Raw genomic sequence first — 27,647 nt, 5'->3', positions numbered from 1 at the left:
CAGGTGGAACGACGAAAAGCAAGGAACGAAGAACAGATGTAAGTGATGCGGTGAGGTGTGGTGGTCCGCACATCTTAGTTAGAACTATATTATTTGCCCTGGATTTACTTCAGAATCGATTGGGCCAAAAGAGCCAACACGACTGACTAACTTGAATTTCAAAACATCCCAAGTACGACTCAGAGGAGCAAGGAAAAAATGCAAATGACGTGTATTATCCAGATCCCACTTAATGGCAGGGATGTGACCGTGTCTCATGAAGTCAAGTTTTACGAGCTTGTGTTAGCTAGAAATGGAACAAGAAGCTGGTCCATTCTCAGATTTCGTTTGTGCTCGTAGCTTGGACATGTTTGTGTTGGCAAGTGAATTCATACCAATGGTACTCACTTTGGATTGCTCCCATTTTCTGCGGATAATATCGCAACTTTCGAACGACTTTTTGACAACTTTTCCTTGACTGGAATCGCACCATTCAATGGCGAGGTTCACCACAACTCTACTAATTGGTGGACGTAGTTGCTATTCGTAGAACATTTTGTTGATAATAATGAAGTCTTCTACTGGCAACGAGATCCTTAACGACTCCCTTGTATGACAAATTGATCACGTTCAGTTTTCAATCTTTATTTAAGAAGAATCTTTATTGTATGCACGACACCATGAGCACTGGGCAATGTATAAATATAAGTATGTTTTACAATTATATTCATGATTGTGACTGGATGGATGTGTGTGCGCACACCTTCTGGTATGTGGAATGGATGTGTGAATGTAGCATGTAGTATTTACAAAAGAATGATGAGACTAGATAGCCCCCTTATGGCAGTGGAGCTATCATCACAGATTGATTTGACATTCCTGCCCTTCCCTTGCAGTTCATTGAGCTCGTATGGTAATTCGAAGCTAGCTGGCCGGCACTCATGCTTGATGGCTGACTGGCTAGTGGGTTGATCTTCTTCATAGGAAATGAAACGGCCCAGTGAAAGAAGAGGGAGGTTTGGCGTCTAAAAGGACATCGAGAGCTTCTTGGATCAGTGGTTTCCACACTCCGCTTCATCTTTCATCTCGATTACAGATTGGATTGGGGGTCACGTTTGACAAGTCATGCAGGCCCGGGCCAAATGGCTCCAGGGATCATGGAAGAAGCCGCCAGCCAATCTTTAGAGCTTCTCCTCCTCGTTGCTGTTCTGAGTCATACTATAGTATTTGTTCTCGGGGATGTTTTGAAGGTCAATATAGCCTTGTTGATCCTCGAGCAGTTTGGCCAGTTCCTGGAGAAGACCAAAAAGGCATGCCAAAATTCGTTTACACATCATACTTACACACAATATATATGACCAACGCGGCTCTTGCGCGTACGTACCTGTCGCAATTCGGTGAAATCTGGCCGCTTGTTCATGTCGCCGGACCAGCACTTGGCGATGATCTTGTACAGGTCCGGATGGCAATGCGAAGGCCGTTCCAATCTGTAGCCATCCCGAACGCGTCGCATCACCTCCCTGGCACCCATTCCGGGATAAGGAGTGGACCCTGCAAAAAGCGAAACAACGTTGAGAAATTCGTTTTCACGCGAGGAAGGGAACAAAATAAGGATCCCGGATCTCGAGGAAGTACTTTCCAATTGTCATGTGACAGGTCCACAAAGATTGTCATTCCAAATTCGTTGCATTTGAAATAACGGAAAGAAATAACTTGAAATATATTGAAGAGTCAAAAGCTGATGGGAGATACGGCTGAATTTGAGGCGCCATCAAATACAGAAAAATGGAACTGGACTTGTCTAGAATTCGTATGTGGTACGTACTGTACTTGACGTACGAGTTTAGTGTGCAGATGCATTTTCTTGCTCCAGAACTTCCCACAAATGGACGGATTGTCAAATGAGACAGCCTTTTACTGGTCCTTCGAAGCGCTCTCAAGAGATTTATGGAACCAGTTGTGAATGATAACTTACCTAAAGTGACAATTTCCCACATGAGGATTCCGAAGCTCCACACGTCGGATTTGGGCGTGAATACACTGAAGTAGAGCGATTCCGGAGCCATCCATCGAATGGGTAGAGCACCCTGAAAACACGAGCAAAACCGACGGCGGCCTTGTCAAAACCTGTCACTACTTAAACACATTCAATGGTTGTTAGAGGGAAACTTCACTCTGGACAACATTTCCGTCCGTCTGAAGGGGACAAAGTCCCTGCAAGGCTCTTTGTCCTCCTCTTTGTAACAAGCAGTGTCCAATCAAAGAAAGAAAACGCAACTCACCTTGGTCTTTTGTTCGTACATCTCACTTCCAGTGTCGCTCAGGTTACGGGAAAGCCCAAAGTCCGAGATCTTGCACACCTTCTTATGATCGATCAAGATATTTCGTGCCGCCAGATCGCGATGGATAATCTAATAGAAATTCCATCATTTCATCATGCATGTGATCCATGGACACATTATCAACATGCACTTATGGCTGACCTTTGTGATGTAGTGCCCCTTTACACTTACCCCTTTGGACACGATATATTCCATACCCTTGGCCACGCCATAGGCATACTTGGTCAGATCCTTGGCCTGCAAAGTGCCCAGATCGTCGACACCTTGCTCGGCGGATGAGAATTGAAAAAAGTTTGTTTGTTTGGATCTCTGGTCACGCAAGTGTTGGAGGAGTTTCCCATACATCACGTATTCCATGATCAATAAATATGGCTCTGCGGAGGAAAGCAATCAAATGTTGTGTGGGTTGAGCACGAAAACAATCGCGTGGGTAATTGCCAATGAGCAATTACAAAATCTTTCATTGCCTTACCCGATTCTACGGCAATGCCCAATAACGTGACCACGTTCGGATGAGGCCCAATTGTTTGCATTATTTTCATCTCTTGAAGCAAATCCCCGACCTCCTTCTGAGGGGCGCCCTCTTTAGCAGTCTTCACGGCCACCAAAATGGTTCCCTCATAACCACAGATATTGTCAGCCTCAGCTTTCCATACCTATGATTTTATTAATTAGATTAGTAGACTTGTCCCATCAAGCAACCATGTCGCTGTTCATCCAGGACACTTACCTTCCCAAAGTTTCCCTCTCCCAAGACTGTGAGGAGTCTCAGGTTTTGCCGATCGTATTGCCAAGGGCCTTTCATTAGAATTTCTGACACCTCAGCATGGTCGAGCTAAAAATGGACGAACGAGGTTTCTACTAATTAAGCTGACCCGGTTGTCGTTCTACCAACAAATCAAACCTATAGCATAACCCAAACTCACTAGATCCAAAGGTTGCTGAGTCATTGTCATTGGAAAAAAGATTCCAAGGACACAATCATTCCACGGCGTCAAAGTTTTTCAGCCGCAGGATGTTCCATGATTCGAGGAAAGGAGAATTTTGAAGCAATGCTGTACTTGTCTAGTTAAGCTCGAAAAAGGACCGAAAATGGATGGTCTTTAAACTTGTCGTAACCCCGAGAAAGGCTGAATAGGTACGATAAAGCCAGTCCCACCCTTTGTCTGTTGAAGAATAGATCTGAATAGGCAAGACATTTCTTTCGACCATCTTTAAGGCTTTCTTCTCGGGGAACTTGACATGTCTTGCTATCATTCCTGTCTCAAAAAGGTTCACAAGTCAATTTTTCATCTTCAAGAATTCAAGAAAGTTCATGGGCTACGGTGTTTCCACAACTTATGTAAACGACATATAATAGTACGAGTGTTTGTTGTTAGTGTACCTGGCTGATCTCGCCATTGGAGGCGATCTCATCATCATCAAAGTCGTCCACATTGGTTGTGCGATTGTTGTTGTTGTTCAATGCCGGATTGGTCTTCCCATGATTGATCTGGAGCATATCCTCGTCATTAATGGGACAGTTCAGACCCGTTTCCGATCCACTCTCCAAATTTGAAAAGTCCTGAAAAAAAGACACACAGTGGTGATTATTGACACGAACAGGGCAAGAGTAATAATCATGGTCGAGCAGACAAAAGGCAGTAAGATGTACTGTACATCAGAGCATGAACAGAGAGTAAAAAGGGCACGATTGTGTGCAGGGAATTGAATTGTTCATTGAAAGAAATATCTAACACAGTATGGGTGCTGATTTGACGACATTTATCAGGGTTCTCGGAGACGTTGGGAACACGACAAGAATGCGAGGCATCCATCAAGGGGCGGTAAACGCTTAAAATGCTGATTAGATTGAGCAGATGGAACAGATGGAACTTGTTTAAAACCATTTTGTTGTTCAAGAAAATCCATGTCTCAATATCCAAGAAGATAAACATAAAGAAGTTGAAACTCCTAGAGTTGATTGAAACAGTTGGGAGATAATTCCCACTCGCGGAAAGAGATGAACTTGTGAAACTAAATGAAATCGGAAAACCAAGTAATGGACATGCCAAAAAAGTTATTTTTATCGGTTGAATTCATAAATGAGCGTCTGTCATTTTCTTGAACAAGGCTGATATTTGGATGGTTGAGGTACACTCGACATTTTTATCCACAAAGTAGGCAATTTCAAAATGAGACTCTCGAGGTAAATGACACATTCCGTCAATGATGTCCGAATACCAGCTTTAACGCTCATGCAAAAGTTTCAATTCTCATGACTAGAGAATTACCGGAGCCACCTAAACATATACCGGTATATCTTAACCGACCACGTAATGCAACCCACAGAGATAGGATTGTAGTGCCCAGAGGTCTTGGGTTCGAATCCTGCCTTCGAAAGAAACCCATGACAATACGGGGGATTACATTCCCCTCAGCGTTTAGACAATCCAAACCGGTTAGTCATCCTATGACTTGGCCTTCATTATCCTCCGGCTTTCAGCCTGTTTTCCTAAAAGCGTAGGTCAACCAAATATTCGCCGTTTTTAGAGACAAATCCCGAATAATCGATCTTCACTCATACAAATGCACTTTTTGGATATAAAATTGAGATATTTAAAATTTAGAATCTCACTCATACCTTCTTCCTAACGGCATATCGTATGCCCCAGGCGACTAGACCAGCCAAGGGAATGATGAGAAGGACACAAACCACGTAGATGGTGGTTCCAGTAATATCATTCATCATGGCCTCAGATGAGCTTTCTCCAACCGTGGCAGTGGAATTGCTGTTGGCATAAACCATCATCCCTTCATCCGAGTTATTTGATGGTGTTGATTCATTGTTCTCTAAAGCCTCTTGAGGCCTGAAATGGGACGAGGGATGCTCTTTGACCACATTGGGGGGGATTTCGAAAATCTTTTGAGTGGTCACGGGCACCGGAGGCATTGTGGCCCTTGACGTGGTCTTCACCGACTTGGCCGTTGTTCTTTTGGGCTTTTGGGTATTTGTTGTGATGGGTGACATATACCTAGTAGAAGTAGTAAATGTTGATGTCGTAGTAAAAGTAGTAGTGGTAGTTGTTGTTGCAGTAGTAGTAATGGTAGTAGTTGGGGTGTTCGTGCTTGTTTTGATCATGGTCATTGTGGTTTCCGGTGTACCAGTGGTAGGGTCAACGGAGGTGTTGGTTGTCTCTTCTGCAATTTTGGCCCGGGTCCGCTCCCTCAATACGTCCAGGTAATGAGCTCTCTCCATGGGCGGTAAAATGACCCTGGAAATGCTTCTTGGGGACGAATTCAACGATATTGGCGATGACATTGTCGAAGTGGTCACCCTAGACCTGGGGGTGTGGGATATTGTAGCGTTTTCTTCATTGGGGTTAGGTTGCCCAATGGACAAGACCACGTTGGAGTTACTCTTGACAAACGTGTTTCTGCTTATCTCAGGCTCAGATTCCGCTGCTTCTTGAATTCGTTTGGCCTTGAACCTTTCTCTGCGTCGGGCTAACTCCTGCTCTCGCCGTTCATTGGCTAATCCCTCCGTAATGGCTGCGTTCAATCGCGCCAGTTTGCCCTGGATATGGGACAAGTGAGTTATTTTCTCCGGCGCAGACCCCGGTTTTCGGTTCGGAAGACGCAAAAAAAATTGAACCCGAGGCTTTTGAGGGACTCTAAAGTTGGGATCTGCCCGCAGGGAAGTTGTATCCGGCTTCTGGATTGGTCGATAAATGTCCGGAAGTTCGGTTGATCTTACAGAATTCGCATCCCGTTCATCAGCCTTTGTCTTGGACGCTGGGATTCGTTCGGAGTTTTCGTTCCTGGAATCCGACCCAAGTTGGTCCGTTAGTGACGAAATTCGTTTTTCAGATATTTTTCTTCGAATAGCGGCCATGAGGTCCTCCCTCATGCTGTCTGGTCTTTGGGAATCGACCTTAGCTTTGCCATCCTGTCTCTCCAGATCTGATTGAGACTGTGGCCTTTCTTGGTCATTTTTCGATTCACTTGCATTTACCTCTCCCGATGAGGTTGTAATGTGGGGCCCAGGAACGAAATCACCACGTCCGAACATATTGTTTTTTTTTGTTCCTGGTGAAGACGTTGACAACTCAGGCTGTGAGATAGTGGATGTTGAGGAGGTCGTGGTTGTGATTGGGATTGGAGTGGTTACATTTGCGGTTGTAGTTGAAGAAGGCACAGTTACCGTTGCCTCTGTCATTGATGTAGTAGTGCTAATAGTTCTTGCTGTAGTCTTGGGAGTCTTCCATGCGGTGGTGGTGGATGTTGCGACAGTAGTGAAGGGAGTTGTAGGCGTGGAAGAATTTGTTGGAGTGGTCGTTGACGTTGTAGTTGCTTCTATACCCTCAGATGTTTGTAATTCCACGGGCCTTCGTGGAACTCGGTCTGGCTCGTTGGAAAATGGTATTGTGGGAGCCCTTGGGGTTGTGATCCTGGAGCGCATGCGATTTCTGCGCAACATTTTAAGGTCCTTCAAAATCACAGCCGAGGGAGCAGCTGAGCCCGGGGTCTCGGCGGAAGAGCCCACGGTGGGATGAGGAGGATTGGCTCGAAATTTACTCTGAATGTGACCAATTGAGGAGTCCTTCAATCTCATGCGGGTTTTCATCTTTTCAACTTGGCCACCCTCCCTTGAATAAGACGCAGTCGAGTTTGGAGGAGTCTCATTAGTAGGCTTGCTCCAAATGGGTAGCCTCCTCACTACAGTTCTCTTTTTACCGTAACTGGTAGATTGCTGACCTTCGACCACATCTGCGGCTTTGATTGTGGTTTTGAGTGTTGTGGAATATCTCCGGCCTCCAGTGAAGCTCCCACTGACAATGGAGATGGTGGGTAACTTTCTGGATGCCTCTACTACCGCATCAGTACTTCTAATGGTGGGTAAAGTGGTTGGGGCAGTCGTGGTCGTTGTTGCTGTGAAAGATGATTCCGTGGGTGCCTCTGATTTCGCACTCAGTGATGCGGTCGTGTCTTTGGATTCAGCTTGAGTAAAGGGCTTGGGGGACACAGTTGAGACCAAACGAATGACTGCCCTATTGGTCTCGACCTCCAAATCATCATCCCCATCGATTTGCTCCTCTTCTTCTTCGTCCTCTGTATTGGTCGGAAACTCTCCCAAACGGTTTCTAACCCGTCTATTGTTCTCGTCATCCAATTTCCTTCTGGTCCCAATTGGAGAATTCCTATTGGTGTTCTGAGCCCCCAAGAAAATCTTGCGCTCCCTCAAGACAGACGGTTGAATTTTCCTTTGTCGATTGAGTGACACATTATTTAGGTCTAAAGTGGACGTTTCTTTCCAAGTTCGGAGATTAACGGCCGTGACTCTCCCTGAAGGCGATGGAGAGTATGATGACTTGATCCTGCGTCCAAAAAGTGGCCCTTCATTCTCGCCGTCGCCATCGTCATTCGTATCCTCTGCGGCTTCCGAAAAGGCTTTTGGGGTTCTGGAATGAGGAAAAATAGTTAAAGTTTGGTGTCGTAAGCCTGGCCAGAAAATGGTTTTAGATGTGTGTCAATGCATCTTGGTCTCAAATACGATTTTAGCGGAGAATTTAGCTTAAAATTAAAACTTGAATATCCTATTAACATCTGGAAATAATGGGAACCTCTTTACCTAGAAATGGTCGAGCCTTCATCGCCTGCGTCTTCGATTATTTTCTCCACCTCCACGCCACCTTCGTTTTCTTCCTCCAAATCGAGGTTCACTCGCAATGCCGTGGGAGAATCCTCGCCAAAATCCTCACCAGGAAGATTAGTGGTGTCAATTTTCCCACTCTCGAATTTGGCCGTGGTAATTTCCAGTTCCGACACAAGGTCAGACTCTACCACCAGAGATGGGGTGGGTTTTTTCTTGGTGGTTGTGGCTTTAGTGGTGGTAGTGGTTGAGGACAATCTCGCCGTACTCGATGATCCCAAAAGGTCAGGTTCATTGGAAATGAGTTGACTACTGGGGGTACTTGCAGCCACCTTTTCCCCGAAGGCGGTTGAATTTTCTCTGCTAATCTCAATTTGGTCCGCGGATGCCTCGGTGATTGGGATCCACTCAGAGTTGTCAAATTTGATTTGAGTGGAATTGGAACTGGAACTTCGACCATTTCGGTGGTCGGCCGGACTTGTGAGAGTGGGGGGAGTTACAGTAGAATCTGAAATTGAGATCGAGCCATTGATTTAACAAATGTGAATCTCAGATAAGAGTACCCATGGCAGAATCAAACTTCACTTAACATGGTTTACAGCACATATAGGCTCTAGGCTGCGTTTTAGAGGGAAAATCCCGGATTTGATCCAAGTGTTTACAAGAGAATATAACCCAAGGACATTCTCAAGCTGTTGACCAAGTTCCTTTTCAAGATCTTCATTCAGTGATACTGGCGGAAACGACCAACCAAGTCTAACAAAGCTCTACGGGTTGTGTTCAACAACACTTTTTTTCCATACACAAACTACATACAACAAACAGGGACTCACTCCTCCATAATTAGCATGGCTCTTTGTCATTGAAGGAAAAAAAAGTTCCCACAACGACGAGGATGTAATAATGCACATCCACTCTCAGGAGTAGACGAGGAACCCTAGATCCTTGGCGACGTGCTCCCTTCCAATGGTAATAAGGCTATGCTAAGGCAGAACTGGCTGGGATCCAGCAATTCCTTACACATATTTCATAGTGATCCTCCCGTTGGCTGCCATTGCTTGGTTCTCCCTCAAGCTATGGACGCTTTGTGTGTAACAAAAAATGACGATTGTTCAACATGGTCTTTTACCTCGTGCTTCCGACCAAACCAAGTAAAGCTATATGTAAATTCTGCTACAATCTCCGAGATGAAATGCAAGAGTAACTCAGGTTCAATCCGCCTACATAGCTATGCAAAGCTTTTAAGTTATGAGGGGATGAAACTAGATTCAGATGGCAAGACCTTACTGGGATATTCATTAAAACAGTTAATTTAAACTTTTGATACGGTTGTGTGAGGTGTTTTTTTTTTAATGGAAAAGAGGTTGAACTCTAAGAAAACCTTCATTGGTCATTGATTTTATTCTGAGTAAAAGGACTCTAGTTTCGAAATGCCAAAAGTTTTGGAATCCCTTGAAATGTGCATTCCTTTATTTGTACTACAAATGAATTCGGAAATTTTCCTAGTTTCATTTTGGAAGAAGTTTGGAAGAAGAAGCAATTTGGTTCGAGTTACTTCATTCAGAATTTAGACTTTGAGAGTACAGCTCTTTTGTTCGCGGTTAAATCAAAAGATGCGTGATCTCATTAGGAGTTAATAAGAACATTTTTTCGTTTCCCCAGTGAATTGCGCTAAAGGTAGATTTTCTATTGCTATTTATCGTGCAAACTAAGAATTTGCCTCATCAACGAGGTGCACGGAAAGTTTTGTTAATATCGCAACTTCAATGGGTTGATGAAAGCGATGATGAAAGTCCAATTCAAAAACTCTCTGGCCGAAAGAAAAAAAACCGTACATTGAGCCTCAGAAGTCTAGGTCAACTAAATAGTTTGGAAATGCTTCCCGATCGGAATGCACGCGAGCTCTTAGTGGACATTGTTCTTCTTGGATTCAGTGGGAGTGGTTAATTGATTAAACGACTAAGTAAAACTTCACAATGGGCCCCAAAGACGGACCCGAGACAAATCTCCCGTCTGCCTCGACCGTTCCTTACTTACCTGACGTTTGTAGCTTCACAGTTGTGCCAAGAGTCTCTTCGTGGGCGAAGCAGAGTGGTCCATAGAGACTGCCAATCAACAGACAAGCCCACAATCCCATCTGCCAACTGATCCGCCAGGGTTGTCTTTTCCTTAAACTTCTGACACTTTGAGAGGATGGTGGCTTGGTAACCCTGGGGATGTTGATGGTGTTGGCTACACCGTCGCCGTAGCTGGTTGGGTTTGCTGTGGTGATTGTTAGCCTCCTTCGCCACCGTCGTCGCCCAGGAGGTCTCCAATGGGAACTGATGGCATCTGACATGGGTTTTCTGGGGGCCTGAAACACCCGCCGATGATCGAGGTTACAATCCAGTTGAGCACAAATTGCCATTCCGACCTCGGCTCATCCTCCTCTTGCTCTTGCTATTCCAGTTCTTTCCTTCCCAGAAGTGTGTGGGCAATGACTGAAAAGTGGAAAAATTAGCTTCAAAGAGTTGCTCAGGACCATGACCAGCAAGGGAAACAAGGGGCAAGGTCAAATAATTGAATGGAATGCTCATAAGTCAAAACAAAGCGCGTAAATTAGATTTGAAAATAAGACCTCGATCATTTGAAGTGTCGAGTTGGTCATGCATACATAGACAAAGTCAAGTTTCGCCCGCCCCCTGACAAGAACTTTCAATAACAAGCTCGTTTTCAGTCATCAAATGTCAAGTTTTACCTCTTGATTTAAGCCTTTAAGCGTGCCCGCAGACAGAAATACCAACTAGCTTTTGATGACAAAAGAAGTACGTTTCAGATGTGTGCGTGTGTGTGTGTGTGTGTGTGTTAGTTCTTCATGAAACCTTTCTTGTTCTGCCACAAACTCCATCTCCGTTTGTTATAGTCCGTGTGACGGGAGAGCATTGCAATTAAGGACAGTCAAGTTAGCTCAGGGTGGCTAACTTTCCGCTGTGTAGTCAACAGTTTAAACTTTTTCATTAAAACCGAGTGGAGAGATATGTTGGTGGTACTGGTCTATACGGACATTGGCATTCTGACACGCTCCAAACGGTTTCGCACCAAAAGTTAGATATTGAGGAACTTTCCCCATATATTACAGAGGAAACATCTATTTTTCCCGTCGATTCCCTGTCTCAATTTGGGAGACCAATTTTCTAGATGAGGAATGACCTGCCACATTTGAACGAGTAATAGACACGAGACAATCGGGGGACAATGCCAGACTTGAGCATCAATTTCTTCCAAAAGATTCTTACGCGACAGATCCTTGGAGGTGCTCTCTTCAGAGGCCAATTTAGATTTGACCGGGGGAGATTCTTTCCCTTCGAAATTTGTGTGAAGAAGTTCAGACTAATCTCAGGAGGGCGGATGTGTGAGTTGCACTTCCATTTTCTGCGACGATGAAAGGAAGATCCAAGAGTCAGCTCGTTAATGTTTGCTTCAAGGTTGGCGGTATCATTAGGTAAATCAATTTTCAGCCATTTTTCATATCAGGCACTCACCAAATACCCGTGAAGGAAAGTGAAGTACGCATCATCATCATCATCATCATCATCGTAATCGTAATCGTTCGTGCACCTTGGAGGTCACTCAACACCCGACGAAACGGGCCTGATTATCGTCAATCTGGGTTGGTATCTTGTTTTGGAGGGATATGCTCCACTCCTCGAAATAATGAACCGAGCTTAATCAGTTGTCAGAAGTGATGGAATAATTCGTAGTCACAAGACACCAGCGCACCAATCATTTCCGGGATGTTGGAAAATTGTTATTCCCTGGCAATTCTCTTTTCACAAACCCCCATCGTCATTTCTTCAGGGACAACTTGAAATTCAAGGGACTACTGAATGAGAAGGATATATTGGATGATATCATGGACTTAAGGAGCTTCCTCTTATGCCCTGCTATATCATTTTTTTTCTTCTCCTGTTTCTCTCACATCATTTCAGCTGAAACTCTTGAGACTCCCAAATCAGCCACAGCTGGATTGGCGTGTCAAAGACATTTCAAACATGAAATTTGGGAACCTAAGCACACATGCTGTAATTTAAAAGCGATGACCCTCCACGAGTAAAAGGGTTGCGTGAACCCATTCTGGTTCTCTGTTTGATTATCGAACTATACTTATATATGCACAAGCGCACCTTGTAGTTCAAAAGAAAAACCTAACTAACTCCCTTCTCCATACTTCAGAGAGTGGTCCCAATGAACATTTAGTATTGTGGGAAGAAGAGGAGAATGAGGAGGAGGATGTGAAGAGGAGGAGAAGGAGGAGGAGGAGGAGTGAGGTGTCTTGAGATTGAATGAGGAAATACTTCAAACCAAATCGGATATAACCAAGCCTCTGCCACTCGGGGTATGTCGTTGAAGCTCGATCTGCCCTAAACGCCTGGTTTTGCACTGCCAAATGTGGCATTTCATTCCAACGCCTCCAAAACATGGTTGATCGAGTTTGGTAGATCATTCCTCATTTTGTCATCATTGTCGTGCTGAAATACTCCGAAGATGCCTGGCCATTGACTCAATTCAATTCGTGAGGGCGTTTTTTAAGCTAACTCACTTTCCAGTGATCATTCATTATTAATTCTTCCTATCTTCCTGTTGTCTTGAGAAATCTCAATGGGATCCTCTTGAAGTAAAGTACAAAACGCACTCACTCTCGGAGTCCACATAGTATACATATAGTATATGTAGTAGTACTACCCGAGCGTCCCAAGGTCATCAGGCTATCTGATCGTGAATCCATTCTGCTCTTGGGCATGCTTGACCTCACCAAAGTCCAATTGATCGCCGAATGCGAACGTTCAAACACGCTATTGACTCATTTTAGGATGTTAGTCCATCCACAGAGGGCATGAAAGAAATTCATCTCGGGCCACGCTCAGGAAAATGGTTGGTCCTGGTCCTCCATGTGACTTGACTAAACGCACAATAGGGAAATACGCCGGGGGACAATTGGGACACAAAAAAAGCTGGAATCGATCGCGACCATCAGAATCACGACCCATTCAAGGCTACACAGACGACGATATCAGTTTAAATTTAGATTCATGATTTTTGATATTTGAAGGTTGGTTATTCCCCAAAGTTCCTAGGGATATCCTGAGACTTTTGACGATGCGTTTCTCTCGTGTAGAAATATGAGCATGGTTATTGTTATGATTATGATCACTATTATCATTCCCACCAGTCGGCATGAGGATTGGGCTTGTTTGACGGTGCTTCCGCCCGGGAATTCGTTTTTAATTGTCAGAATTTTAGCCATCTCCAACCAACGTGAAGCTCGGCGTCTAATTTTAGGTTTTGTGGACAGATCTGCTGAAGATCGAACCGTACCTTTTTTTTCATTTGCCTGGTTAACCAGCGATTAATCTGGAATCATCATCACTCGCACGCAAATGATTCCAATTCGATATGTGCCTTTCAACGGCCGTCTCACGGTGAAGATAATAGTACGCACGCAGCCAGCAATACGTATATGGCAAGCAAAATGTAGCAAGCAATTGCTGTGAGCCATGCTTGAGACTCGGCGATTGCTTCCGGTATGTTCTTGGTCAAAAACGGTGCCATGTTTCCTCCGAATTCAAAACCAACCATTCCGTGATTGAATCCGTATTTCAAAGAAGAAGACAAAAAAAAACACCTTCAGCTCGTGAAATGCAAATCATGCCAGGGATCAATTGGGCAACGAGAGAGGAGTTTCGGTTTACCTGTCGCTCGATTGGCTACCCGTCGAAGGCTAACCTTGACGAGACGAGATAGAGGATAGTCAAGATACATCGATCGTCGATGCAGATGATGATTGGTGATTGATAAACAGCGATTTGTCGCTCAAGCTCGATCCTCGTTGTTGTCAGTTCGTCACTCGCTCGTGCATGGATGAGGGGTTCTTTCTCTTCGTTTTCAGAGCTTCAATCGATCGTCAGTGCCAAATTTCGTGCCAAGTTTGCGGGGCGACCTTCAAGACAATCTGTCGAAAAGCCTCTTCTCTGACTCTGGTGAAGCCCACTCGACATGATCCCACCAATAGATTGGAACAGACCTGCTGGCCGATAACAATTTGACACTTTATACGTGTAGAGCTAGCTTTTGGCTCATTAATCATGCATAGTAGTGGACTACTCTATACAATACTGTACAGCACGTAGGTAAACGGGGAAAAGAAGGCAGAAATAGGAGGCATTGGAGCGTCTGAGACCTGCATCTGGGGAATTTCCGATATTTGACAAGATTTCCGCGAGCTCTGGGGCCCATGTTATTGGAAACGTGGCAATAAAAGTCAGCGAAGAAGGCGAACTTGACTGAAAGAGGTTTGATTAAACTAGAGCACCGAGCACTCACTCGGGAAAACACATCCGCACAACCACCTCCGGACTCGTGACACGCACTCACACAAGCACATTCAAACGTGTTCGTTCAATGCAGTACACATACTACATACTACATACACACATACGCACACCCGACCTTGGGAAATTGAAGATTGAGAAGGGAATACGAAGAAAAAGAAGAGAGAAAAAAAGAAGTGCTCTTCCTGATTGTGACTTGAAGAATATCTCGGGGATCCTTTGGCTTTTGGCGGGTTCCTTTATACCTTTGGTGGATGTGTGTGGATGCATCATGCACACACTAGTTGTTTGGGCATCAGGCCAACCCAATTGTCGGGACACAAACACACACAAGCATTTAGCTAGGGCATAGCATGGCATTGCCCACCGCCGTCAGTATTTACCAACAACCACTGCTATGTGCAATCAGGCCTACAATTAGAAACCACCTGCCTCAGGATTAGTTTGGCTTACGACAATTCCAAGCCATCATCTCAATTCTCGATGATGCAATAAGAAAATCCTCCTAAATGGAACTCCTCAATTTGCTTTGAATTTCAACCGGTTGTTTGAATCAATTCAACGTGACTGGAATGGACAAGGTTCCGTGGTCGATGAGTCACAACAGAGAAATCCGATTCCTTATTTCAATCCTTTTATTTTAAGTGCAACAAGCAATTTTTGGCCACCCTTTGAGTTTGAAAAAAAAAATAAGAAGAAGAAGCTTTGCTTGTGCTTTGCATGCTTCTGTTAAAAGGACATCATTTCAATTGTATTATTCATCTGGCAAGTTCTGCAGATTACAGATAAGAATGGGAAACACCCTTCAGAGGATCAAGGCAAGACAGATTTCGTCCTTGGTAGCCCCAATTAGAGATTTGAGTCTTCCATTTTCTTCCGCCCTCCTCAGCCCAAGTGTGCAAGTGTGAAGCTTTAAAAAGAGAAATCATCACTATCAATTAGATCTGGACGAATGAATACGAGCTAGCTGAGGCTTTCATTCTTTATTTCGCACTCAAGGAGCTATAAAATTCATCGGCAGAGTCGGGTTACTATTTGTAGTCCGTGTACCATGTGTTGGATTTTGGTCGTTGAAATGGGATTTTGCCACAGGTTTGAGCGAACCAAGGAAATGTCATTGGCATCCTCTAGTTGGTAGAGGAGCAACTGGCCTGGAAGTCTTCTGACGTTTGTCACTCGTTTTGGTTTACCTTAATTTTTGAATGGGCTCGGTGATAGGGAACCTTTGATAGGTACAGTGTACGTAGGTAGTGTGTAATAAAAGTCTCATGATTTCTTTTGTTCAATTGTAACATCCCCATACATACGACTTCGGGTCGTGGATCAAGGTTTGCGACTCTTCAGAGGAAGAATCGTGATTGCCTTCGAAAAAAAACTCGACCTGGCTGACAAAACGCACAAACTCATTTGCTCAAGCAATTCGTGGAACAAGGTCGGCAATTTGGTTGGATCGCGTGGAATGTCATTGGCTTCAAATTAATTCTCCCATTCACTCCCGCTCTCCGCTTCCCATCATCCATCCCATTTTGGCAAACTGGCTGACCCGTTGGTGTGTTGGTTGGTTGATTGCATTGGTTGGTTTGGTTGGTTGGTTGGCTGGCTGGCTGGTTAGATTATTTCCAGTTAGAAGTTCGTCGGGCAATTACTTCGTCTCAACTGTGAGATTCCTGACGAGGACAGCAATCAAACAATAGCGCTATTATCAGAGACATGTCAAGGTTAGCTCCGACCACCAATTGAGTGCACCTCTAATCTAATCATAAAAACTCCCGAATTAAATGAGGCCGGGCGTTGCAAAAAATGTACAGTTTAGTGAGCTTGTGGCCTCAGGAATTCGAAAATACCAACTTCTTGTTACTGGGTCGAGGCCTGGTTTCCCGATCGGCAATGAGGCAATAATAACGCCAACCAGTTTCCTCTCCGAGATCTTGAGATTTCGAAAGAAATTACAGACACCTTTTTTCCAAAATGAATCGGAATGATCGAGAGTTAACTAAGAAGTTGACCAAGAATTTCTCTCTCCTTCTTCATGTTGGTGAGACCGATGTGTTAGGTGGAGTGCCAATTAGCCACGCCTCCCCCCCTCCTCCCGTCAGAAACATAGCCATACATGTCGATACAAACATACAAATCAACATATGTACTACCTAGCTAGCTGACTAGAGTCCACAGAAAAAAAACCTCGCGGGTCATTCCAATTATGTGCGGCATTGAGGAAATTATCGAACCAAGCGCATGATACATACACGTACGAGTGTACATCGTGCATGTTTTGACACACCTGAGGCCTGCTCGCGGCCTCATTTGAACAATTTTCTTCTTTTGAAAACAATTTGGTCACGCCAGAGCGAGAAGCTTCATTGTATTTGCCAAAATCCTTGTATCAATCTCGAAAACTTGGAACGATGACTTTCTACAATAAACTTATGGAAACAGGGGACTGCATGCTTCCCTTAGGGTGTGTAAATTCCTAGAATTGTACTCTTTATCCGGCAAACTTAGCGGTACATTAGAATTGGGTTCAGAGTCCCACTCTGAGCTAAATAATACTTGGTAGTGATGGTAGTCTCTTTTAGTGCCTCAATTTCAACGAACTGCTGAATTCGTATCTCAGCTTTAATGCTTTTAAGTCAAGGACTTAATCCAATAGAAAATCCCATTGACTGTTTCGCCTGCAGCCATTCGTCGTCGTTCCGAGTCTTTTCAGCACGAAATTGGGTTCGGGATGGAATCCGTGGAGGAAAAACGTTGAAAACAAGGAAAGTTGCCGTCGCGATCATTTATCCGTTCCATTTGAGCCCACAACTCAATACTCAATAGCTGGCTTGCTTGAGTCTAACCTCGATTGGCGGCGCATCATTGTCCGACAGAGAGTGATGAATAGAATGCAGAGCTCTGCTACAAGGACTTGCGAAGGATCTTTGAATGAACTATTGTTGAACACACCACCATCACAAACTCGGACGTTTCGGTGAGTTGTTGCCTCACCAATTTTCCGTGCCATTTGGCCAAAAGCAACAATGCTAATCCTCGAAGGCCCACGAGGTAAGTGGGTAGCTAGTAATCTCTTGTCGCACCCAGTGAGTGGTTTCTTGCCTCTCTCTATCTTGCTTGTTGTGTCTATATGGATGAGTCCTTGACTTCTTCACCTTTCCCTGATTGATGGGACTAGACCTAAGGACTAAATCGAGTGGTGGGTTCACGAACTACAGTACATAGAACGAGATGATGATGATGATGATGCTGGTGGTGCTGGTGCTAGTGGAGCTAGTGGGGTGAAGAGAGAGACAGAGAGAGAGACAGAGAGAGGACTTCAAAGTGAAGAGATTGAAGTTTACTAAGAATAGAGACCACGATGATGCTGATGATGGTGATGATGATGGTGATTCTCTTTGTTGTTGAAATGAAACCACAGCAGCACAACAACGGAGTTTCCATGGGCCTTGACGTGGAAGAGGGATATATCTTCGGGTGGAAAGTATTCTCCCCTTTTGTGGAACACATGTTGAGTGCTTTTTGCGGATGGGATCCTTCAGCGTGTGGGCATTTGCCACGTGGACCGTTTGATCTCTACCACATACGGATGTATGTACGGACGAATCTCATCCGCATGATGAATGGAGGTCATTCTGTCAATGTCGGATGTCGGAATGATCCGTTGAAATGCGCAATCTTTTCTCATTTGATGAATGACGAAACTCGATCAAGTGGAAACTGATAGCAAAACAAACTTTGTCTTCGCTTGATTGCAATTCGCACGCACTCACTCACTCCCTCACTCACTCACTCACTCACGTACTTACTCAGTCAGTCAGTCAGTCAAATATGGGAAGGAATGAGAGGATAAATTTGTCTCTCAAGAGAAAGTTACTGAACAAGAAGAAAAGGATGAAGAAGGCGGGATTTGAGTTTGCCAGTCGTCATCGTCGTTCGCTGCAATCTGAATAGGCTTGCCAAAACAAGCGTCGAACTCCTGGCCCTCCCTCTTTCTTCATGTGTAATCTCTGATAAGTCTTCTTTGAAAGGCTCCATATTGACAAGGGGAGAGAAATCCGGCCAAGCCTCTTGAAGGTCTGGTTCCAGCCAGCTCCTAATCACAGCCAACTTGTGCAGATGCTAAATGAATGAAGTTAGCTACATACACATTCAGTTATGGCGATTCTTTTAAAATAAATTGACGAGGCAATAAAACCATTAATATCATACGGAACAAGCTGGGTCCGAGCGAGAAATAGACGTTCCCGTGCACGATTATTTATCGGTTTTCTCTGACGATCTGTGAGAGCCAGTTTGTGAGTGGGGACGAGAGAGATCAAGATAAATTTCACTTCCAAGCAGTCTTTTTCCTCCAGCTCCTGCTGAATCGACTGCTGCATCCATTGACTTCTCCCACCAAACTTGAGCCTTGATATCGTTCATTACCTCGACTAATACTGGCCCAAGCCCGCTTAGGTGTCAAGGCTAAATACACACGCACACACAAACACACCTGCTCAGGTGGTGCCATATAGTATCTCACACCACCAACTTAATTGATTGTGAACGCTTGGTAGGAAGATACGAGGCCTCAAACTACGAGGGATCCTTTCCTTACACAGTAATGACTAATGAACGATCTGCGCACTCACTTGAACAAAGAGCCTCAAGTTTCGAGAGGAGGATAGGGTGGACTATGAAATGGGTAATTTTGAAATATCAATCCACCCGTATGGGTCATGTATTCAGAAAACCATTACAATCGGTGACAAATGGCTGAGAGCAGGCCGGGTCAAGGACAGAGAGCAATTAGATGAATTTCTGACACGACCCAACCAAACTCTCACGAAATGAGCCGGTTTTTCCGACAAACACAACCTTGGAATTTGGCCACACTCTGAAACAACTATATTGAGCAGGGCCGGTCTGATTGAAGAAGCTCGGGCTGAGCGGGCTGTTCATACCTTCTCCATCACGATGACGGTTTCCCATCAACGAATGAGATTGACAGACACAGCTCCCTTAAGCCTCCAACCCTAGATACATTCGACGCCATATTGAAACCGAATATCGATTTCCCTTCAAAATAAGTATATGTACAGTAGGTACATAACGGCTCCATGGTCAGAGTTCCAATGTGATTGCATCCTGTACTTAAGCGTTATTAGTCGGATCTGATGTCCGATATAGGAAACGACTGAATTGGTTCTTCATACAGTGGGTTCACACAGTATTGGCCATCAGATTTGAGATCAAAAAGGAAGACGATGATTACATGTAATAAAAAAAAAAAAGAATCGGAGCCCATCTACATAGACCGAGGCCCGGCGGAAAAGCGAGGGCAGCAAGAAGGATGGCTTTGTTGATTTGATCGGCTTGTCCCCGGTCGGGTAAATTATGCTTGTCATTCCTTCACCACGACCATCCCCCCAACGATATGGATGGCGTGATTAATGACTTTCAAAATCAATCATCGTTTCTTTTCGCGGTGGTGTGGGGGTCTTCCAGTGGAGGGACTTTCTTGGTGGCTGACGCAATCCGAATCCGTTCAAGGGCCCCTTTTTACCATATAGGTTGGTAAATAAGGACGTGGGAGTGGACTGTGAAGGGAAATCCGCAATGACAGGTAGACGGACGGGTTGGTATCTTATTCATAGAGACGACTTGACGAATTATGCATGCATTGCATTAGTAAATTCATGCGCCTCCTTCAAAAACTGATGGATGGTGTAATGATGGGGCTACAAAAAAATTCTCACAACAAGCAAGACAAGGAGGCTCTTGGACCGGCTGCCAAATGAGCATTCGTAATTGTCCTGATTAGTACGCTTGTAAAGGTAATAAATATTCGTATGTGCGGATCAGGACCAGGGTTGCCAAGAGCGCTAAAGACGTTCTCACTTCCCAGCATATGTGCGATTGAGAAGTCAGTGGAACGAAGACGTCGGCGACGACGACGACCTTGATTGCCAAGACTTGGAAATGAATCCTATTTAAATGTTGTGAGCGAGTTTGTGTGAGAGTGTTAGTGTTCATGGTGATTGCTTCATGATCCGTATATCCCTCCTGCGAGTCCTAACCAATGAAAGTCAGTTAATGGTATCAAGGAGGAATTCAACGAGTTCGGCCTGAGTGTTCTAGTACATCTGCATGTTCACTATAAGTCTGAATCTATTCAGGAACGGACTGAAATGTGTGCGCGAGGGTCAGAGCATGATAAACAGGGGAAAACGCAATATATGCTTGTTAGGGAAGCAATTTAGGACGTGCTTTACTATGTTTGCCAGATTGGGTACACTCATTTGATTTTATTTTTCATTTCTTTGCAAACGTTCCCCCATGAGTGGCATCGCACTGTAATCCGATTCGTTTGGTCAATCTGCGTGATTCCACTAAAATAGGCACATCCTTTGACCCTTCTTGATTTACCGAGGTTTTGTGAAACCAACCAATGACCTACTACTTTGAAATCTGAGAAGCCATTCAACGACCTCTTCAGGTTATTTATTGTCTTCAGTCTTTTCTGTATTTTGTTTTCGAGCGCAAAAAATCGTTCACAGCATTGTACTCCCCTCGTGCTGTTATGAGGCGATTTCAAAGCCAAGCTTCTCATGGCTGAGAGATCATAATATTCGTGAACGTCCGTTCCTCGGTGCACAGCAATGCGGTTGGATGCAAGTTCTCTCGTCACACAATTTGCTATGCTTGGTTAACTCGCAGCAATTTGTGTCCGCTCGCCAACCATGCTCGGATCCTATTTGTTTCATCATGTCGACCAAAAGCCAAATGAACGTATCATCATAACTAACCAGTTAGTCGATTTATCAGGCCTTCGGGGTCGAATGCTCATCATCCAGTGCGTGTGTACGTGCGTCTGTGTGAGAGAGAGCGAGAGCATCATGCACCTGGGGTGCAGCTTGGCAGGAGCTCCGATCGATTGAATCTCAATGGTCAACCATTCATACATAGTTCATCGATATTTCGATTAGATGCACGGGAGGCCAAAATTGGGCCGATATTCTAGTAATAAATCTCATCCCGATCCGAAAGTGGGTCGGACGCCTCCTGGCTTGAGGATTTGTCATCATTATGATTATTTTCAGTCCAACACCCCCGGAAAACCTCCACTCCTTCTTGCTTCTTGTACGGACGGAACAATAGCAGGTTTTGATTAATTCCATTGTACAAACCTGACAAAGAGCCCTCGTGGTTCTTGCACGGCTTCCAAAGAGGTTTTCCTCGCGCCTTCTCTCCAAGGTGAGCAACAGGCAATAATTGTAATAATCACACGTGGACCTTGGAACGATAATAGTAGTCGGGCCGTGTTCTGGATTTTCACTCCTTTGGCAGGCGGCAATCAAGAAGCCAGGAAGGGCCCACTGAACTGGCGAGAACTCGCAGCATCAATTCCAATTTCTAAAAGTGCAGCTCCCAATCGTGCCATATCCATGAAACGCGCCTATGGATAGATGGATAGATGGAAGGATCGTTCGATCGTTCGTTTGTTCGCACGTCTATGCACGTAGTACGTATAGTACGTACGTACGTATATGTGTATGTATGTATGTAGAGACTGAACCGTTTTCGCAGGCAGTGTTTCAGAGACTCATGATCCATAAATCTTGAAAGGACGGAAGAAGGTACGCGGACCAGGCAATCTCTCGAGAGCAAGCACATGGGGACTGCATATAGTCCATAATCCATAGTAGAGCACTTCTTTTTATAATGCACTTAAGACACTTCTTCGTGTGGGCCGAAATTTCACTTCTACCTCCCTCCCTCCCTACTTACGTACCTATCTACGTACACAATTCAGGTTTTCGTAAGGGCCAAGCAAGCAAGCCTTGGCAAGTGGCAAGTACGTAAAGGGGACCAGATCCGCACCCAAAAAATATGATCTCGCATTTTCTAGACAAACACTATGTCTTACTTGAACAGAACAAATGCTTGATGAATTGACGGGCGAATTCCTTACCCAGCAAATATTCGATGTTACAACTCAAACATGTCAATGTTTCCCCCAGTCAGGCACTGAAAATGTAACAAAAGTGACGAATCCTAAAGCTAGACTTGCTTGTATTCACATACTGATAGGACATGGTAGAAGCCGCGAAAACCAAAGGAGCCAAAAAGGTGGAGGAGATAGAAGAAAATGGACACCTCCTCTCCACTTCGTAAGTTGAATGTCAATTGTCAAGTGGCTTCATTCGAAATACTCCTTGAGTAAAAGGAATAGACCGATCTATCCTTAATGTATTTAATGCTTAGAAGCACGAGGCTCCGACTGAGGCCAATAATGCCAACCAAGTGTAAAAAAGCACCTTGTCTCAGAAGTGGACACTTTACTATAGGCGACTCAAGTGGTTACGCTGTCTTCCACATTAAAGTAGGACGCCCCCTTGACTAAAACTTCACTTATGTAGAGGAGAATCAGGATAACATCTAAGAGAAAGGTCTTCAGAGTAAATCAAACTCGATTTCGAAATAGCTCATTTTGCGGAAGTTGATGCTATAAAACAGACCTACTTACACTCGGGGCCGTCGTCAATGCTTAGAAATGGATTGGTTTTGAAAGTGTGCCCGTTCAGAAGTCTCTCTCTCCATTTGGGCAAAGCACTGGATTCTGATTCTGTCTGCGTTGAGGATGCTTCAGGAATCATTAGTGCAGAAATGAGGTCCTCAAACAATATACAGTACTGCTAGGTAGACTGATAGTCATTCTTTTTCACGTCTCCTTCAATTATCATTGTCTTGGCAAACTTGGAAGACAAAGAAAGACTATTTCAAAATCCGGATTTTACTTCCAGTCAGTCCAAAGGTTACTACTCCTACTTACTATACACCTAGCTCGTTCTTCACCACTCTTCACCATTCCCATCATCATGATCATAAAGATCGTCATCATCTGAGTCGATGGCAATAATGAAGATTGCACTAGGGCCTAAAATGAACATTTTACCAACATGGAGGCATGGAACGAAAGACAGGTGGAATGTGCTCCTTAGTCAAGGGCAAAGAGGGCACTTGGCAAAAATAATAGTGGAGAAGTTTCGTGATCCTTGTGCGAAAAATGCGGGACAAAATTTGGCACTGTGCACTAGAACCTTGTGAACAATTGGGCTTCACACGAAGTAGTAGTTTTGAGAGGAAACAAAGCTTCTCCGAGCCCGAAGTTGCTTTGTACTTTCACAGTCCGCTTTCTAGAAACGAATCGGAATACTATTGGTAGCGCAAAGTTCATGGATCAGTTAGGTGCCAACCCATCATGAATGCTGCAACTAGCGTATCACAAACTTTGAATGGCGTTTCCCCTTAGTCCGGGTCCAAGAAGATGGTGCTACTCAAGCAAAAACATGCCTCCTTTTCCAATCTTCGGTTCTTGCCATTTGTAGGAGCGGGCTTGTTAATAGGAGTCAAATATGTTGGCCCACCATCGTCTCCTCGTTTCTATCTATGGTAAGCGATCCCATACGGACTGGCATGCTCGTCGACCCGAATTTTACGAGCAAAGTTCAGCTCCAAATGTTTGAACAGTTCCTCCAATTAGGGTTTCGGTGTCACCTCTGGAAACGGTAGGTTTTTTTTCAAGGATTCATTTTCAATGGCACCAACCGGGATTGGATGCAGTTTTGGCTACAACTCTTCCAGATCAGCAGAGATACCGGAAAAGCCAACACGGATCGGGACTTCCTGATAGAAGTGCAGAGGTGTTAATTAATTAAAAGCGGTAAAATCCGAAGCTTACAGAGTTGTTGAGCGAGCGAGCGAGCGAGCGAGCAAACGGCCTTGTCAATGATTACACCTCAGAACGGGTCAACTAACCCGAACTGTCGTAAATATGGCGGCTTTTGTTTCACGTTCTTTTTCTTCAAAAGCTATTATGGAAGCTTTTAGAATTGTAGTAGGAGGCCAAAGTGTTTGGACTGACAAAATTCTAATTGGAGTAAATAAGAAAACCGCAGTGCTTCCAGCAGTTTATCCAAAGGAAGCCGCAAATCATCAAGCGGAGTCAAAAGGGCTTTTCGTGTGCAAAATTTGCAATTTGCTTATATGTACTAGTTTTCTTTATTTACAATGTGTTATGTATCAAACAACACTTCGACGGTGTTTGTCAAGCTGAAGTGTTTTCATTGAGAAGGTCATCATCGATGGCCGGCCTCACAAATGTCATGACAAAAAGTAGAACTAGTACCTTCAATTCAGCTTGTTTTAAGGTCGCCAGCATTTGAAATGTAGAGGCCTCTGTTGCGAAAAAGTTCATGCGTGAATATTGCAACTCGTTTGGCGACACTTTTGAGGTGCTTCGTAAATCCCGAAATCAGACCGAGCGACACTTAACTGACTCACTGACTCACTGACCTTGGCCAGTTCTCTAAAAGTCTACAAATTTAGCTCTTAAATCCCCGAAGGCCTCGGTTTCAAAAAGGGAAATCATGGGATGCAGTGGGTACCCATTCAGACGCACGGCACGCAAGGATACGGCACAGTTGGTGGTCTGACGATGATGAGCAGGGGTTCAAGACGACCCATCTGAAAGTGGTGGCCATTTGCTTCGTACATACGAACATACTACAACATTGGCATGACATCCAACCCTCCGAGCGAGAGAAGCGCCCTTTAGGCGCCTTCCTTCAAGGATTCCTCTGCTTTGGATTTCATTTTCTCAGGCTCAAGATGTCCACCACAAGGAGAGATGAAAGAAAGAGAGACAGAGAGAGACGGAGAGCGAGAAGAAGGGACCACCTGGAACGACGCTTCTTGGCCTCTACCAAAAAAGTTTTGAGAGGCGTTGGAAAACATTGAATATGCAAATCGCTCCGCTTGTCTCGATAACAACGTGTGATACACATTTCTAAGTTATTCATGAAAGAAATTAACCTTGGAGAGACTCTATCGCGGCCGGGCGTTTCGGAGCTTCTCATTAACATCAAATGACATGCACGTGGTTCTTAGCACTTGCTTGCATCTATCGGTGGTTGGAACTAGAGCCCCTCCGATATCTGTGTGTCTGTGTAGAAATGAAAGAACTAGCTAGCCAGCAGCTAGCTCGAGCGGGAAATTCACGCAATTGGTGCATATGTGACGGAATCCGAGCCTACTTCTCCGTTTTCGTCAATGTTTGTGTGTTGGTTGAAGGTAAAGGCACCATATGGCAGCCCTTCTTGGCAGAAGGAAAAAGAGGACATTTTGGCGTTGGAAGGAGAGATGACTTCATGAATCCAAGGGTAGCAGGTACGTCAAGAACGAAACGACGATCCGAGTATGGCCATATTTTGACCAAAAATGGGGTTGGCCAAGCCTATGAAGGATCGATTATTCTCGGGGATGAACAGGAAAATCTCGCCGCGTTGATTTCTCTTTTTTGTCCCACTTAGAGCGATGATTTGTGTGCTCAATGAGCCTTCAAGTGCGGCTTCCTTAAATTGGGCCGAAAAGAGGGAACCAGAAACCGTGAAAATAAAACACGCACACACATGCCAAATTCGGCTCCCTCTTATGAATGCATCGATGGCGATTCCCGCTCTGCAAATTGAACTGGTCAAGGACTCCAGTCGGCAATATTGTCGGATTATGTTGAACGACACTTAGTATGACGAAACCTCTATCGCTGCAGCTAGCGAAATGGATCTCGGACGTGAGTGATACAAAAATAATCATGCCTCTCTTGAAGCCGTTGAGTCCAGCTACTCAGAACTTGTTTCGTTTTTCTCGGGCAGCCAATCCCTGATCCCATTTTCGAGCGGCTCCCTANNGCTCCTCGGGGGGGGGGGGGGCAAACTTACTGCGTCGATCTCGATCCAATGAGTTGGTCTCAAACAATGTCGTCAAACCAGAATACGAGCCCAACCCAAAGTGACCAGGGATTGATCTCCTGTAAACTGGGGCTATGCATCACATAGTCAGGATGCACATTGAAATTCTCATTATGAAGTCCCAGTGGCGATTCCGCCAGCTTACTTTGGCCCTGAAACAAGTGCAAAAATCCTCCTGCCCCTCTTTCACATGTTTTCACATGTCTTCTCTCTCTCTCTTCCACTTTGAAAATTCGGTCCAATTCATTACTTTTACCAACAAATTAAGTGGCTAATCGAAAGAAAATCCCAATCTCGTGTGGTGGAATGAAACGTGGTCCCACAAATTGAATCCAAAATAGACAAAGCACGAAAACGTTTAGCTTGGAAATGCCAAGCCGAAAGAAGCAAAACATCATTCCGCAATGAAAATATCACAAATGAAGGGGAAGTTAGCACAACAGTAGCACGCAGTGACCAGCCTTTCCGGTATTGCTCGACTACATTTGGTTAGTGAACGGAAAGTCTTCTTACCTTGACGAGTTATAACGTTGTCGTTTTTGCAGAACCACTAACACCGCACTCTTTCAGTTATGGCCTTACTGGATCACTATCACAAGCACCATTCGTTATCAACACTGGGATGCAGCCTAAATTCACATATAAGATTCGCTTTTTCGATATTCAAATGTATACAGCTACTAGATGGAGAATCTTAAGGAATCTCTGACGCAAATACGCACAAGTTCAGATGTGGTTGAAGACCTGAGTGAGTCAGCAGCTGCAACAGCAGTACCATTGGCGGGAGCAGGAGAAAGAGGCAGCAGTCAAAACCCCTCACTCGCTCACATGCACGCACGCACACACACATTCACTGGTACGCACAACAACAACAACAACAACAACAACAACAACAAGAAAGGACGAGGGCCTCGTCCTCTTTTTTGGACTCGATAAACTGAAGAGATCTCACTTGTTCGTGCACCAACTCGCAACTGACTGCCAATACACTTCTCTCCTTCCACTGAGCAGGAAGGGACCCACAAAGGGAGTAGGTCCAATCCAAAGCGCCAGGCAAACCAAGTCCAAACCGGGAGGCTCTTCTTGGTACACAATCGCAAGACATACACAGGCAGGTACATGCGTATGTGTGTGTATATACACACACACTACCACTCTGAAGAAGGTGGAAGACTCGGCGGGCTCATCGTGAGACAGGGATACAAGTACGCTCGCACATAGTAGGTACAAGCTTGCATCAGGATAGTTGATCTTCCGCCGTTTTGGGATCACAGAGGTAGTTTGATAATGCAGAGGGATTGGTTGATTTCAAGATTATTCATTGGACGATGTCATACATATGCTTGGGTTGGTCCATAATTAGCAATTGAGTTGTTACCACCAAAACCAAACTATCAAACTTCAACAAAGACAACTCTTCCATGTCTGTTCTTGTGCTAAAGTCGAATAGAGGGGTCTCTCTGACGCCATTCGTCTCAACGGTTGACTCCAAAACTAGAAATGCAAGCAAGTACGGAAGCAGCTTCGATCAGTTGCG

General features: G+C 44.6%; 1 protein-coding gene across 1 annotated transcript; it reads right to left on the bottom strand.

Moving 5' to 3' along the window:
• Positions 1-609: 609 nt before the first annotated feature.
• LOC131891427 (mucin-2-like) lies at positions 610-27,083 on the bottom strand. The gene is made up of 12 exons (XM_059240984.1): positions 26,624-27,083; positions 9,991-10,433; positions 7,933-8,461; positions 4,945-7,762; positions 3,706-3,885; positions 3,052-3,156; positions 2,794-2,977; positions 2,493-2,695; positions 2,262-2,390; positions 1,955-2,066; positions 1,364-1,530; positions 610-1,271 (listed from the first exon to the last, which is right to left on the bottom strand). The coding sequence occupies exons 2-12, from the start codon at positions 10,358-10,360 to the stop codon at positions 1,161-1,163; spliced, it is 4,908 nt and encodes a 1,635-aa protein (XP_059096967.1). The 5' UTR covers positions 10,361-10,433; positions 26,624-27,083; the 3' UTR covers positions 610-1,160.
• Positions 27,084-27,647: the final 564 nt, after the last annotated feature.

The sequence above is a fragment of the Tigriopus californicus genome, chromosome 12 (genome assembly GCF_007210705.1).
Source record: "Tigriopus californicus strain San Diego chromosome 12, Tcal_SD_v2.1, whole genome shotgun sequence".
Taxonomy (NCBI): Eukaryota; Metazoa; Arthropoda; class Copepoda; order Harpacticoida; family Harpacticidae; genus Tigriopus; species Tigriopus californicus.
The sequence above is the reverse complement of the archived record's forward strand: the minus strand, read 5'-3'. Positions and strand labels throughout refer to the sequence as shown.